Below are 16,318 nucleotides of genomic sequence, written 5' to 3' on the forward strand. Positions count from 1 at the left end.
CAGAGGTAACAGCTCCCGAGCAGGTAGAGAGCAACCCCTCGTGCATCGAACACGGGGAACTGAAGGATGTGAGAGCTATGGGCAGGGCAGGAGGGGCCGAGCTGGGCCCCGCTCCGCCCCACAGCCCTCTGCACTGCTGCTAACACTGAAGTATTTGGGGAGGGGGAGAGAGGGGCATCTGATCCCCCAGTAAACAAGTCGAGGCCCTTTGGAGGTGTGCGAGCCACCAAAGGTGTGTAAGTACACGCGTGATGGTAGATAGATAGAAAAGCAGCCCTGTTCGGTATGAAGAAAGCCATCAAGTTAGTACAGGTTTCTGCCACGGCGAAGGGGATGGGAGGAGAGTGTTGGGGCCCTCCTCCCCACTCCAGCCTTCCCCACAAGGGGCTCAGCAACACGCTGCCAGAGGTGGCACCTGCAGCCCAACACACATCACTCACGAGAACAAAACCGAGCGCAGCTCTCGCCCCTCTGCCACCCCCCCCCCCCACCATGGGCACAGCACCCGTGTGGGGCTCAGGGCTGGCACGCACTGACAGCCTGCACTGCTCCATGCCCTCCCCCAGCACGAGGGCACGGCCACCACGCAGACACGGAGCACATCTTCACACAGCAGCACAGAGTGCAGCCAGCAAGCCAGCTCGCCCCTCTCCCTCCAATTACTAAAGTAGGCTCTTCAAAATAAAAAAATAATATATATATTTATATAGATATACACAGAGAGAGAGAGAGACAGAGAAAGCAAAGAGAGACAGGCTACTAAACTCAAGAAGCGCCAGTTTTCTGCTATGCTGTCAGCAAAGAGCTGTCACCTTGCATCATGCCCTCCACGGTGGGAGGATAACGCAGGCAACGACAGCACGGGAATGCAAAGAGGGCAGATAAGTCACTTCTGGTAATGAGACACAAATTAAACTTTCAAAACATGTGCATAGCTTTATTCATCTGCTTCAAACGAACCTTTTCACGGAGCTTCAGCGAAACCCGAGTGTGCAAAATGCATTTCTAAGAAACAACGCAAGCAAGCTTCCACATGGACAGCAGCAGGAGTGCAGAGGCTGAGGGAGAGCATGGGAGGGCGAGGAGATGTGAAGGGATCGCACAGCTCCGTGTTCAGAGCCACTGAATGCATCTCTACTTGGGGAACGCAAGGAGCATTTACTTTTCCTTTAAGAAATGAAAATAAATGGGGAAAAAAACCAACACAAAAGTGGAAGGAAGCGAAGCCCCGTGCCGTGGGGATCCTGGCGGAGAATCCCGACCCCAAAGCAGCACTGGTTCAGGACCTCTGCCCATTTCTGTCTGCGGAACAGTGAAGCAGACCCCTCTGTCCCCTCTGCAGCCACACGTGCAGACGTGTCCCAGCTGTAGGACAGCTGCCACCCCACACAAGGCACGTTTGGGATACGCACACACGTGGGTGCTAAGAGAGCAAATGCTGGGCAAAAGATGGCGCTGACGGAGGGGAGCTCCAGCGTTAGGAATCCCAAAGCGTTATTCCTACGCGGATTCGGTCCCTCCCGGCTCTTCCCTTGCACTCGGATTCCTGTAAGGGTCTCCACAGCACCGGCTCCTTCTGCTTCCCAGCACACGCAATCCCTGCCTGAGGTTCCTGGGGTGGGAGCCCGCGTGGTCTGAGCATCGCTGCTTTGCTTCTGGACAACTCCATGTTGGAGTAAAGCATTAAATACATCCATATATATTTTTTGTTGTTGCAGAGATGAGCGATTTCCTTCCAAAGATGTATTCAAATAGAAAACGAAACACCAGAACCGGTGACGAGAGCTTACGGTGACTTTGGCCCTTCCGAGCGCTCGGGCGTCCTGCCCACGTCACCACCACAGAGGAAGGAGAAGTTGGGTTGGTGCGACCCTTCCGATAGCAGCTTGAGAAGAGAGAGACAGAGAAACACAGTGTTCTTCCAAGGTCAGAGTTCTCCTTTGCTTTGCGTTTGCATAGAGATCCCCGTGGCTCAGCACCAGGGCCACCCCGCAGCGGGGGCTGCGTTACGGGAGGGGTCGGCCGTCCTGGGGGGAACTCAAGGGACAAAAGTGCATCACACATTCTCGTTTTGGGGGTTACATATAGCAGCAGCAGCATCAATCCGGGAGCGGCTGGAGACTCGCTCTCAAACGCAGCAATGAAATGTCTTGGAGGAAGGTGACAGGAGGATCCTTCTCAAAAGGGAAACACGGGAGTCAGACTGCTCCGTACGGACAAAGAGGAGAGAAACCCAACGTTACAGACTCGCCATCTTATTTACATTAATTAGGGAAAAGAGAAACCCAACAGCATTCGTGTTAAAATACCGTAACGACACCCAAGCAAAAAAATACATCTTTGAGGAATAAAGCAGGAACTCCTAAAGCAGCGTCCATTTTTGGAACCCTTATTTAGCACCTGAGGAAAGACGGCGTGGAAAGCAGTTTCTTGTTGTTGTTTCTCTTCAGAAAGCAGTAACCGTACGTCTGCTCGACGCTCCCGCATTCGCAGCACACGAGTTTCATACCACAGAAAGAAACGAACGATCTGTTTTTCCTTTTTTTTTTTATGATTTTGTTTTTTAAGATAACTCCGCTCGTTACTATACTGCTATCTTACAAAATGGCTTCAGAGCTCTGGGCGCGCGGTAACGAAGCTTTCCGATTAACAGTCGAGATCCGTGCAGCTCGGCAGCTCCATCACAGCACGGCTGGCTGCCGGGGCCCTACCCTGTGTGCAACACGTATTGTGCAAAATCCTACAGCTCTGGGATCTCTGCGTGGTGGAGGGGACCGGGCTCTCCCTCTCCTCACCCCTCGGCTCTGTGCTGGGTTCTGCAGGTGCAAAGGCAGCAGCTTGTTCTCGTGTTGGCCGACGCCGCAGGGCTCCTTCCCCGGCCACCTCCCAGTTTTGTAGCAGCTTTATGTTGGGCTAAGCTCCGTTCTCTCCCTCCTGACCTCAGTCACCTCCTTTGTAAGCAGCCTCTGTACAGAGACAAACGGCGGCAGGCAGAGGACAGATCCCCAGCACGGCCCTGAGGACGGCCCCAGCAGCGCAGCCATGCGCTGGAAGCACAGGATCGGCCGCGAGCATCGGCGCTCCGAGCAGTTCCACATCAGGTGACAAGGATGCTGTGCTGAGGTGATGCTCTCCTCAAGGTGAGAAGCACTCATTACGGATATAATTAAGAGGATAACTTAATTTTTTCCCAAGCAGGAAGCAACTCCTGCCTTGGCCGAGCCAGCCGGAGCTCCCCATTGCCAACTGCTGGCCATCGAAGAGTGGCACGGCTGCGATCGAGCGGCAATCGGTTTCTGTCACGTTTCAAAGAAGCTCACAGCAGCTGGGAAAGGCAAACAGTGGGGCTGACGGGACAGAAAAGGGGATGGCAAGCAACAGGAACCACGTGATGCTATCACACAGATCCCAGAAATCAGGATTTTGACTTCACAGAAAACGGAGGTGGGTTTAGAACAACAAACCCAACCGAACCTCAACACCACAGCACTGCTGAGCCAGCAAACAGGTGGGGAACACGGGGCTGCTGCTCGGAGCCCTCCCCAGAGCACCACCATGAAGCATGTGCCCAAGAGCTCGCTCAACAGACACCTGCAGGACCTGCAGGAGAGGTGGGGCATCACCAAGCTGCAGTGGGCACCCACACGCTGGTACACCCTTCCATTGCTCACATCAATAGGAAACCTTACAGGGGAACCGGGTGGAAAGGGACTTGGGGCGCCCACCATGGGAACCAAGAAGTGAAAGAAGCCCTAACCTGATGAATATCCTCATCACTACAAAAAAGAAAGAGGTCACGTTCACACCCTTAGAGCCACTTCCCAACACTACACGGGTTTTGAACTGACTCTGCTCAGTGTAACAAAAGCAATGGCACAAAGAAACACACGCTCACGTGACGCCGGCACCCGCAGCCCCAGCCCCACGGGCGCTCGCCCCGCTGGGCTGTATTTGGTTTATGCTACAGTACTAATACTCTGAATCCAACCAACCAACCAGGAGACTCATCAGTAACACTTCAGCATTATCTAAATGTGCTAAAATTAGTCACAGCTCAATTTTCTCAATTTCTTTTTTTCTTTTTTTAAATAATGTTTACACAAAAATAATCAGAAAACAGATTAAATCTTAAGATATTTTTAATAAGTGCTCAGTAAAGAATTGTGTGAGGACGCAGGGAGGACTGCAGACGGACAGGGCAAGTTACACGAAGCACTGAGGGAGCTCCCCCTGCGGCCCTGCGTGGCTCGGGGCAATGCCTGCCTGCCCCGTGGCCCTTCATCAGCAAGCAGGAGCCACAGGAGCTCCAAGAGAAGCTCCTATCTGCCCAGTGCCCAGCACGCACCAGGACAGACAGAGGGATGGATGTGGAGAGGATGGTCAGGGACACAGCAGGAAAGCTGGTGGTGGTGCACCGGTACCACCGACGGCACGGGGCCGAGAGAGAGAACGTCAAAGAACCCAACCAACCCAACACAACTCAATGCAACTCAACACAACTCAACCCAACCAACCCAACTCAACCAACCCAACGCTGGGCCCGTGCTTCTTTCTGAGCTTCCACCCAGAAGGCAGACGGGGGGGCAAGGGGCCACACGCACACATTTCTGCCTAGGCTCGACGCCCCAGGGAGCGAAACAGGTCTTGGTTTTGTGTTTTTTAATGGAACCCAGCCCTTAAGGCGACAAGTGACTACACAAGGCAAATAAATACACAGCAGAGCCTTAAAGCCAGTGAAACAAACTGGAAGCTTTGCCAACAGCCTTCAGCACTTTGCTTTTCTTATTTTTCTTATATTTCTTATTTTTCTTGCAAATAATTATTATCAATAATAAAAGATTCCTTCTACCTTACCCCTCCCATCCCCACCGTCCAGTTTGTTCAACGCTTTAAAGCTCAGGAACGCTCCGGCCCTTTTGCAGCGGGGCCAGAGGCAATTCCCACTTTTGGCAAGCAGTTGGGAGACTCAACAGAATCTGAATAGGAACAGAGGAGGACTAGATGCAGGGCACGTCTGTAAACATGTTGTACATCCGCAAGTCACACACACCCGCAAAGGTGATACAGGTTATAGGTGACACAGGACTATTTGCGACTGGCCAACCACACATTTCGGAGCTTGGACTGGTACAGAACATCACTACTACACAGCACCATACCGGGGTACGGTACTGCATAGCACTTTGTACATAAATGGAGTAGGCAATCCGTAGTCAAACTTGCAGAACTAAGCATTGCAGAAAGCTAGCAGTCTGACAAAAGGTACAGAATTCAGTTCCATCGTCCCACCGGGAACCTCAGCGCTTCAGCCAGGAACAATCTCATTAAAAGAACAAAAACAATAATGATAATAAAAAAAAAAAGCCCCACGCATGCTCCATAGTCTGAAACAAAACGAAACAAGCGGATAAATCTAAGCACGACGGGGAGGTGAAAGCTTTGGGCTTCTCTGCTTCCTGCAACGCCCCGGGGACGCAGGCCAGTGAGAGGAGAGCCCCCGCGCCCCCAGCTGGACCCTGGGCACTTCCCACCTTCACCAACCCAGGATCCACCACCTGTGTGGATGTGCACACGAGCTGCGGCGGGACAGAGCGCGTTACGTGGCACCACCACCCCTGCCTGAGAGCTCTCCTTCTGCTCGGATTTCTTGGTTGATTTTTTTATCCTTATTTTTTTTTTCTTTTTTTTTTTTTCTTTTTAATTATTTTCATTCCTAAGTCCTCTGTGGTTTTTTTTTTTTGTTGTTTTTTTTGTTTTTAATTTTTTTTCCTTTTTTTTTTTGGTAATAAAATATATATTTTTATTAAGAGATCATTAGAAGCAGAGCCCGGAAATACGCAGACTACATTAAAATATAAAAGAGCATTTCCAAGGGCAGGTGGGGGAGCCCGGCCGTCGGCGTTCTGTGGACAAATCGAGGATTCCAATTCCCATTTTTCCTTTTTTTTTTTCTTTTTTTAGGATTTTTATTTTATTTTTTAAAATACTTTTTCAATTTTTTAAGAGGAAAAAAAACCAAAACCCAGAACAAAACCCAAACCAATTTTGTAAGGGTGAGAGTTGGCAGAACTCCATTCCGTTCCAGGGTTTCATCAATGAAAATGGGAAAAAAAATCCAGCATACGTAGTGTTAGGAGACAGACACAGCAAATATGAAGCACCTACGGTTGAAAGCAAGAGATTTTTTTTCTTTTTTTTTCTTTTTTCTTTTTTTTTTCGTCCTTTTTTCTTTTTTTTGCTCCCAGTTATATAGTGGCATTAAGACTGTGGGAACAGCAGCGTTTGTTGGTTTTGTTATTTTTTTTGTATTTTTAATATATTTTTCTTTTTTTTTTTCCTTTTCTTTAACCATATTAAATGCCTAAACCAACTCCTTACATTTCCACGTTGCCTTTTAAAACAGAACAACTCTTCAGTTGCAATAGTCCGATGTGTAACCGGAGCCAGGTCAGCAGTGTGACTTCACCATGCATCCTAGAACTGCAGTATTACCATACCCCCCCAAAAAAACTAAACAGGACGATGCCTTAAGACAATTCCCCCAGAGCTGGGCTGGCTGCTTTACTCCTGGCAAAACATGCACTTAATATCCTCTGGAAAAAAAAGGGGGAAAAAAAAAAAAAAAGAAAAAACTCTGCAAACTTCAAGGTGTTTCTCCAGCGTTCAATGAAAAACAAAACAGGAAAAAGGAAAAAATAATAATTAAAAAAAAGAAAACCACCAAAAAGGGGAAGGGGAGCTGAAGGATGGCGGATCATCCCGATTTCCCTGTGGTTAGTGTGTCATTACAGTCACAGAACAAGAGACAGAGACCTCATCAAGTGGAAATGCCTCTCCAGTGGGTTGCTGTTGCCCACGCAGACGACAGCGGGGACTTTAGAGCCGGGTCTGCAAATGGAGTCTGTGTTCGTTAATCACTCGCATTCACTCTTTAAACAAAAACAAAACAGAACAAAAATAATGAAGAAAAAGAAGAACAACAACAACAACAAAAAAATCTATTCGGTACCGGAGATTAAATAATCACGTGTGTAGTCTCGTTGAAATAAATTCTCAGATTCCTTAAGAAGTCTAATTACTTTCAGTCGCCATTTTTAAATAACTATATTATATATTTGTATATATTATCCTGTGATTCTAATTACGGTTCCTCTGCTGCACTGAAGATTTAGAAGGAGCATAAAAGCCTTTTGTCCCCCACGGACAGCACAAATGCTGCAGAAAGGTTATAACAGGCAGTCTTGTCTTGCTACCTTCATTGATCCGGGTGATCCATGGCTTCGTCGTAGGTGATTATCCTTTTGGGATCTGGAAGGAAAGCAAAAACACTCTGTTTTGGACCAGCACCTTCCAGGACCTGAGGCACAACCTCCTCCTAGTCCATCCCCCCCACGGGGTGCTCGCAGATGAATTAAGGGGAGGTCCAGAATCTAATGCTGATTCTTGAGTGTGACACCCAGCAATACACAACGACTGCAGCACGGACATGCAGCACGCCCGTTAGGAATCCTTTCTTCATGCACCCCCACTGCTGCCCGTCCCAGCCCTCAGAGATGTGCATGAACCCAAGGAGCTGCACACAGCACCGAGCGCCGCTGGGCAGCGACACAAGCAGCCCTCCTCCCCTCCCATGTCCTCACCTTGCTTCTGCAAATTCCAAACCGCTTCCATTTCTGCGGAGACAAAACGAGAGCGCCGTTACTGCACGCATCCACACAGCAGGACCCACAGAACCCAGATGAGCAAACCCAGCGCCGGCGATGCCACGAACCCCAGCCCAACCCTGGGCTGCACGGCTCCGTGTCACGCTGGGCTTCGTTGCCCCGTGGCACACAAACCCAAAGCAGCCCCCAAAGTTCTCGCCGAAGGAGCGCGTGCCTTCGTTAACCTACAAAATAACGAGACAGGGAAACGCTCCCCTCGTTCACATTAAGACGCAACAGAAAGCTGTTCCGTTTAAATTAAGCCCTTACAAAATTGTCACAACGAGTCTTCGGAGACCCATTCGAATTAACGACAGTTAGCCGCTGTCAGGCTGCACGCACGAGCCGGGGTATTCACGAAGACACCAAGCGCAGCCCGTGCTCCAGACGAGGAGATGACACTGCAGGAGAAGTGCTCAGCAGCAGCACGAGCTGCAGGAGGGATCCCCGAGGCCTCCTTCTGCCAGGGGAAGCACGGAACACACAACCACTGAACAATGCTGGGGGTGAGAGCACAGCCAGGCAGCCGTGGGCTATGGGCACGGCGAGGGAAGAAAAGCCCTCGCCCTGGGGTGTGGGCTGCCCAGCTGGGGACAAGCCAGCTCTAAGAGCACCTCATGCTGAACCCATTCACCATGATTAGGGGTGTTGTGCCCTCACCGTCAAGGACATCACATCAAGCTCTCCCCAGGGGTGAGCTCACCCAAGTTGCTTGCTCCCCAGGATAAAACTCAGAGCCCATTGCTGCATCTTAATGCCAGAGCTGCTCTTATTTGGTCCATCAGCAACCACAAGAATGAGCTGCTTCCTTAACAACGCGCAGTGAGGTACTACCAGACCCCAAACACACACCTCAGTGAGTCACCATTCCACAGTCTAAGCAAGAGGCAAACCCTCTCCAGACTCCAATCTTCCTTTGCAGGAGGTGGCAGCATCCTGGCCCGACCCATTCCTAAACCACAACACCCGGCTGGCCAAGCAGCACAACGAGGACACAGCAGCCCCAATCTCCTTCCCAACCTGGTGGCACAGCCAGCCCTATTGGGAGCCAGGGTGGAACGAGGTGACCTCCAATGCAGGGCAGGTGGCCCAGCAGCACCCAGCCACACCTGCAGGCACCAGAGCTGCCTCTCCCTGGCACCACCCCTGGAACAACGGGGCTGCAGAGGGCTCTGATGTCAGGAACACTGCAGCAAGATTCCTCCCAGGCCAATAAACTTTATAGCTGGATTGGTACATAACCTTGGAGGGGAAAGAAGTCCGCATGATCACTTGCTCAGATATGCACCTCCTTTGCCAGGGAGAACGCTCCTGCAAACAGAGTCCCCACACTGTGAGGTGGTGGCAGTTCTTCGCCGTTACAAATCCAGCATGCAAAATGACCACTGTACCTAAACTGAACAGCTTAAAAAGAACCAGGAGGGACCGTCCTCGCCTGGGTTCTGTCTATCTGCAAGGCACAACCCTTAGCTTAGGGGATCCCCAGGAAACAAAGCGAAGATTCAACACTGGATGCTGCAGAGCCTCACGGCGATAGCACCGGGCAGCAGCTCTGCCAACTGGAAAAAGCAGAGCCTTGAAGAATTACATCAGCTTCTGCCCCACAGCACACAACAACCAACAGAGCCCTCACCCCTTCCCACCGAGGGGAAGGAAACCAAGGCTCATCCCCCCTCCCTGATGCAGAAGATGGGAACTGCTGGATTCACAGCGCTGCTGCTTCTTCTGACCCAGTTCCCCATTCCGCCGCCCGTCACTCCGCGCTGCCCCGCGCTCTATTTTGCACGCCGCTCCCCTGCTCCTTCATGCGAGCAGGAACAAAGCAGGGCAGGCAGAAACACGGGGCAAAGCAAGAGGAAAACTGCTGCAGCTCCCTCTCTCCTCCACTCTCTTGGGTTTTGCAGCTGGAGCGGACCCCGCCTGCCCTCTGTGGGCAGCCTCCTCTTGAAGGAGACGAGCCAACCACCTGTTTGCACCACGTTCAGCCCCAAAACAAGAGGGACAAAGCTTCAGTTCTGCCCTGGGTGGGGGAACAGAGCCCATCAGCATCGCTCCCACTGGTCCTTAGCATCGCTCACGGCCCTGCCTCCAGCAGCACGTAACTAACTCACATCCCCCTCTCCATGTCGGGCACGGCACCGGCGAGCAGCACACGCTGTCAGTGAGGGCAGTGCCCCGAAGGCTCGTGTGCTCCGGGCAGGCAGATCGGATGGCTGTGGGAAAGGGAAGCTCAGAGCACGAGCAGAGAGGAAGAGGAGTGAGAAGCATCCAGGAGCGTGCAACGGCGGCTGCACCTGGGGGTCTGTGTGCCCCCGTGGGAGGCAGCCTGGGCACACAGCAGCATCCCCACAGGTGATGTGCAAGCTGAGGTGAGGATCCACACGAGCTGACTGTGAGTACAATGCAGGCTGAAGCTGCAGCTGCTCGTGCCAAGCCTCTGCTCAGTGCTCGCACCCCGAGTCCTGCTCTCTCACCACGGGCAGCCCACACTCACACACGGCTCGGGGCAGCTGCTCTCCCCTCACCCTGTCCTTGCCCCACACGTCCATAACCCCAGAGGAAGGGCAGATCTGGAGATCAAACCATCGAGACTTTGCTCAAAACCAAACAGATCAATCTGGAGAGGGAGGAGTTTGCCCTTCTCTTGAAATCCAAAGCAAACAAAGCGAGGACACGGCTACCCACGGCACTGAGTGGGGAGCAGGGCACCACAGAACTGCTGTGTGGGACCTCCTCCCGCACAGGGACTTGATGGGACCTCAGGAAAACAGCCTCAAAGGAACAGGGAACAGCGTGGGAACAAACCACCCACAAGCAGCACCCCAGCAACGGCTGGCCAAACCTCCAGTACGCTGGGACCCACACAGCTGTGCCCACGGGGCTGCGGCCACGAACACAGAATGGGGACTTCCCCTGAGCACAGGGCAGGGGAAGCTGTGATCCTCCCAAAAGCAAAACTCAGCCCTCAGCAAACACCAAAACACGTCTGCCATCATCGCAGGTGTACTCAAACCATGGTCACCCCCTGCTCCGTGAGCCAGCAGCTCCTGGACACCGGGAAGGAAGGAGAGAGAGGAGCTCAGGCTGCCACAGCAGCCCTCTGCTCATGACACAGCACTGCTTAGGAACACCCAGAGCAGAGGAAAAGGAAAGAGCAGAGAGCAGTGTTGGAAAGAACGATTTGGGTGTCCACTCCTGCCAGTGCATGTAATTAACCTCTGTGCTCAGAAGGAATAAGCACAGCCAGGCTTTGAAGTTCACACCTCCTTAGGAGGACACGGGAAGGGAGTGTTCTTTATTTTCCTGTTGTTCCATTGTTTCACTGGGGTCTTTCACACAGTGAGCGACCAGGGGAGAGCCAGCAGTGCAGCACGGGCTGCACAGGGCTCAGGAAAGTTCAGGCAGACTAACACAGGCAAAGCAAGGCTGTGGAAAAATGGGCAAACTTGAGAAATGGAGCAGGGATCCTCGGCCCCCTACCACCAAGCCAGGACAAACAGCTGCCAGACCCCTTTGGGGCTGGGAGCAGAGGTGAAGCAGAAAAGAAACCATCCTGTGGGCTTTGCTCTCCTCCTGCATGGGTACCACACTCCAGTCTCCGCAGTCTGAAAGAGCCGGACTACAAAGGGGCCCCAAGAAAGCAATAACATCATCTGAAAGATGCACCTCACAAAGAGGAGGAGGAGGAAATTCAATCCGCATTCTACAGAAGAGATGCAGAGATTTGCCGTGCTGCTGCCACAATACTTCAGAAGGACAGGGAAAAGGGCGCTACAAAAATAAGTGAAAGCAAGAAATAAATCGCACCATGAAAACGGGGCGATGCACAGGAGTAATTTTCCTTCCTTTAAAGCCACGACCTCACAGTCCCATCCACCCTGGGGAGAAGCTGCAGCACTCTGGTGGCAGAGGTGTGAGCACACAGCCCTCCGGGTGCCAGGGGAGCTGGAGCAGAGCAGAACTGACACGTCCAGCTCCTGCTGCCGCCTGGCTGCTCAGGGACACCTGCCTGGACTGCAGGGATTGCAAGGCAACGCAGCCCAGCAGCTGCCCTGCGGCCCAACCTGCCCACAGGAAAAGGAGAAGCGAGCAGCTCCTAGCAGAAACGGAACAGCTCTCCAAGTCACTTTCCCAAACCGTGACTGCCATTGGGCGCAGGCCACCAAAAAGCTCCTTTCCAAACCAAGGAGAAGCGCTGTAAGAAAGATATCACATTATTACATCGCACTGATAGAAGGAAAAAACAAGAAGAGAACAGAGCGTGCCCTCGGGCAGCGAGCGAAGCCATTACCTTTAGTGTGATATTTAACAGCAGCACTCAGGTCAAAAGAACCCCAGCTATCTTTCCTTTCTAGGCCTCTCTGGTACCCCTGTTCTTTGGCCGAGGCTAACAAATTGTTCGTGGGAGAGGCCAGAGGGTTCTCTACTTCATAGTCTTTTGAAAGAAACACTAAAGCACCTTGGCTGCCGGCGTCTGCCTTCTGCAGCTCGCCGGCGTGACGCGGCTCCGGGGCCGCTCCCTCGGCGGCAGCGCCGGGCGCCAGGGGAGGGCTAGTCCGTTTGTCCAGCTCGTACGCCTTGGGGAACGCGGGCTGCTCGGCTCCCGAGGGAATGATTTCAGCACACTGCCCAACCAGGGCGGCGGGATATTCCCCCTGAAACGTCACTTCCAGCAGCTGACCGTCGGCAGCTCTCCCCGCCGCGGCCTCGGGGCCGGCGCTGGGCTCGTTGATGAACGACAAGCCCCACTGGTTCTGGAAGATATCCCCCAGGTTCTGCTGATTCGACTGCGAAGGGAAATCGACTTGCGCCGTACCCAGCAGCACGGTTTGCATATTGGAAGGGTAGATAAAAAGGTTGGATTTCTTCTGCTCCGGGGCCGAGCCGACATCGGGGGGCAGTGGCTCAGCGGGGGCGGGCGGGACGGCGGCGGGGGCGAGCAGGGCCTGGCTGCCCGCGGCGTACGTGCTCCCATCCGTCCCGGCCAGGATGGGCCCGTTGGAGAAGCTAGCAGAAGTGACGGACTTCATAGCGGACATGGGGACCTGGGACAGCCGGCTGGATGGCGGGGCCTGAGCTTCGCCGCCCGACGACGAAGACGACGACGACGAAGACGCAGACGGGGCCTGAGCCGCTTTGTTGAGGTTTTCCTTAACTTTGCTTGCATAACTTATTTTGGGAACGATTTTAGCGCTGCTATTGTCCACTGGAAAAACCGGGGGCGGTTTAAATAAGGTCCACGAGTCCTCCTTCGCCGCTGCCGCCGCAGCGTGCTTCCCCTTGGGCCGCTCATCGAACTTCTTGCCGCTAACGCCGGGTTTGGCATCCGAGTTCTTCCGCTGCACGTCACCAAGCCCCGGCTTCCCCCGGCCCGCCCCCCCGCCCCCCGCCTCGTATTTCCAAACAGCTTTGGCGTTCTCAATTCGGTTCCCCTTTTGCTCGCTATAATCGGGCTTGAAACTCTCCAGTTCCTGTTTCAGGGCCGGCGCGCCGACCTCCTGCTGCATTATTTTGTCCTGCACCAGGTTCAAGCTCTCGCAGCCCTTGGCGCTGTTGCGGCGGCCTTTCCGCTTCTTGGGCGTGGTGTACCCGCTCTCGGAGCCGCTGCCATCGTTGTCGGCCGCTTTGCCCACGAAGCCGTTGGTGATGTACCCGGCGGTGCCGCCGCTCACCACGCCGTTGGGGACGGACACGCCGTCCGCGGGCTGACCCTCTCGGAGTTTGCCGTCGCAGGACTTGTCATTCTTTTTGTCCATGCTATTTTTCGGAACGAAGCTCTTGGCTTTGACGGCGGCTTTCCCCGGAGTGTTGGCCTTCACCGACGGCTTCGGGGTCACATTGGGGTCCGCGAGCTGCTGGCTGCCATTGGTCACCCTGGATGTGGGGCTGGCGGTCTCCTCGGAGCACAGACCCTTCAGGGAGGCCTCTCTGTCCGCTGCGTTACCGTTCAGCTCTCCATAGCCTGGAAGAAACCAAGAAGCAACGAAAGAGCAAGGATTAGAACGAGTGGCGTTGATTTCTGATAGCAGAACGCCGCCATCAGCCCCAGGCGGGTCCCGCTCCCTCAGGGTGCTGCCAGCTGCCCCACAGAGGAGGCCGGGAGCCCCACAGAGCCTGCAAACAGCACTTCTGATTTGAGCACCACCCACAGACAACGCCGTGCTGTCTGACACGCAGAATGGGACGAAGCAGAAGGATACGGGGACACGAGGAGACGCGCAGCCCCACATCCCGCTCGCAATCTGCACAGCGATTTCATCAGCTTCCATTTCCAGGTCACGCAGAGGAAATTCCCAGGATGCTTCAAGAGAGAGGGACCGCTCCTCGGCCCCAGGAGCCGCCGGACCCCGAAGCTGCTCCGAGCCCCACCAGCACAGGGGACAGCCCCACTCAGGGGGACATCTCCCAGCCCAGGAGCGGCGCGGGCCGCACTCCAGCTTGGGAACGCTTTGGACATCACCGAATGGAGCAGCTCTACCGAGAATTGCCGTGCTCCCGTCCCGGAGCCTCAGATGCGCGGCAGATGTCACCGCTCGCGCTTCAGGAGCGCAGGAAACGTCGCAGGAACGCAGCGCTGGGACGGACGGCAAAGGGCCGCCCCGCACGTGGCTACCGCTGAGCGCTGCCCCGCGCACGGCCCCACGGCACGGGGACCGGGAGCTGCCGCCCCACGGCGGGCTCGAGCAGGGCCGCGCGTGGGGCGGCAGCGCCCGCGGGCTCCGCCACCGCCCCACGCCGAGCGGCGGACACGAGAGCACTGCGGATGATGGGAAGAGCAGCGCGAAGACGGCGCGGCGTGTCAGCACTTTCAAGTTCCAATTTCCGAGGCCGCCTCCGTTGGCTCCCAGAACCAACAAGCGGAGAGGGAAAGGAAGGAGGAGGGGAGAAGCGGGGGGGGGGGGGGGGGGATTGGTATAAAAAATAAATAAATAAAGGTGTGAAAACGGGACGGCGCGGCGGGGGGGACGCAGCCAGGCCCCGCACGGCGCAGGCCCGGCCCCCCCTCCCCCCGCAGACGGCTCTCACCGCCCCACGAGGGGATAAAGCCGCGCGGTGCGGGGGCTCCGTGCCGCGGTCTCCCCCCCCCCCCCCCCCCTCCCGGCGCACCCCTCCCCTCCCCCCCCGCCGCGCACCGCTCCCGCTCCGCAGCCCCACGTGCCCCGCGCCGCCCGCAGCCGCGCCGGCTCCAACATGGCGGACAGGAAGCGGCCCCAGCGCGGCGGAGAAGCTTCCAGCCGGGCCGGGGGAGGCGGCGGCGGCGGCGGAGGAGGAGGAGGAGGAGGAGGAAGGCCCCGCCGCCCCGCGAAGGTCACGCCCGCCGCCCCCCGCCCCGCACCTGTTCTCCGCTTGGGCCCCTCCGTGTGGCGGAGCGTCGCTCTGGGCTGGGCCCGGCCGTCGGGCGGCGGCAGGAAGGCGCTCTGCGGGTAATAGCAGAAGTGGCGGTGGTGCGGGTGGTGGTGGTGATGGTGGTGGTGGTGGTGGTGGTGCGGGGGGTGGTGGTGCGGGGGCTGCTCCTCCATTGGGGGAAGGGGGGGGGAGAAGGGGGAAAAGGGGGGGGGGCTGAGCGGGGCCGGGCCGGGCCGGGCTGGGCGCTCGCTGCTGGGCCGTGCGGCGGAGCGGGGACGCGGCTCCGGGAGGCGCGGGGGAGGAGGTGGGGGAGGGGCCGGAGGCGGCCGCGCTGCAATCAGAGCGCGGCCCCGCCCCCCCGCCCCGCCCCTCCCCCACCCCCGCACGGCGACACCGCGCGGCGCGGCGGAACGGGAAACGGAGCGCCGGGAGAGGGGCGGGGACCGCGAGGGAGGAGCGGTGGGGGTGGGGCGGGGCCGCTCCCCCGCGATTCCCGAAGCGGCGTGGGGGGGTTTCTGTGGGGAACGGAGAGCGGAGCGGGAAATGAGCGCTTCCCTACGGATTGCACCGCGGGGTCGCGGCGTGTCCCGAGTGGGAACGGACCCCAGCCCCCCCCCCCCCCCCCCCGCGAGGAGCGCCGGGCCCAACGCGCAGCACCGCCCCGCTCCCGATGCAGCTGCGTCCCGCGCAGCCGGGGATGGCTGCGCCCACGGTGGGACGTCCCCATCCGGGGGACCGACCCCCAGGGTCTCGGGGGGCTCATCTGCATTCAGCACTGCGGTCCCAACCCTTATCCCAGCACCGGCGGCTCCGTGGTGGTGTCACGCAGCGCAGAAATCCCTGACGGACACCCAATGGGGCGCTGGGATTTGGTTTGAGGAAGTGGGGCACTCTGTTAATAGGGCGGAGGGATGGGGAGCCCCCAGAGTGACGCATTTGGGATGGAGAGACCCAAAACTGAGGCCACGTTTTGGTTGGGTCGGACTGAGCTGCAGTGCTCGGTGTGGTTTTACCTCCAGGTACTCCTGCAGTGAGCAGGAGGCAAGAATGGTGAGAAAGCAGGGTAGCAGAATTCAAGACCATCATAACATCCTCCAGAAGGATACCCGGAGTGCACAGACCGACCTTAAGCACCATTTCCCAGCTCTCAGGGCTTGCACTTGCATATAAATAATCGGTGTTTTAATAAAGTAAAAAGACAAAGCTGCGGTGCCTGCGGAGCCCTCAGCCTTCAGCTCTGCCCTGTGGGCACCACACAGAGCCCTTCC

The 16,318-nt window shown here is 56.0% G+C and overlaps 1 protein-coding gene across 2 annotated transcripts; it reads right to left on the bottom strand.

Annotated features, from left to right (window-relative positions):
• Positions 1 to 6,319: 6,319 nt before the first annotated feature.
• On the bottom strand, positions 6,320 to 15,223 carry NUFIP2 (nuclear FMR1 interacting protein 2). Of its 2 annotated transcripts, XM_065731962.1 has the most exons (5): positions 15,040 to 15,223; positions 11,995 to 13,665; positions 7,641 to 7,673; positions 7,254 to 7,308; positions 6,320 to 6,929 (listed from the first exon to the last, which is right to left on the bottom strand). In XM_065731962.1, exons 1-4 carry the CDS (start codon positions 15,221 to 15,223, stop codon positions 7,256 to 7,258), a joined length of 1,941 nt encoding a protein of 646 aa, XP_065588034.1. In that variant the 3' UTR covers positions 6,320 to 6,929; positions 7,254 to 7,255. The 2 variants fall into 2 exon arrangements, with proteins under 2 accessions (XP_065588034.1, XP_065588033.1); XM_065731961.1 differs by having other exon boundaries at positions 6,320 to 7,308.
• Between the last annotated feature and the right edge of the window lie 1,095 nt (positions 15,224 to 16,318).

Source organism: Cyrtonyx montezumae, unplaced genomic scaffold (genome assembly GCF_038088225.1).
Source record: "Cyrtonyx montezumae isolate F1298 unplaced genomic scaffold, pur_monq_1.0 scaffold_15, whole genome shotgun sequence".
Classification (NCBI taxonomy): domain Eukaryota; kingdom Metazoa; phylum Chordata; class Aves; order Galliformes; family Odontophoridae; genus Cyrtonyx; species Cyrtonyx montezumae.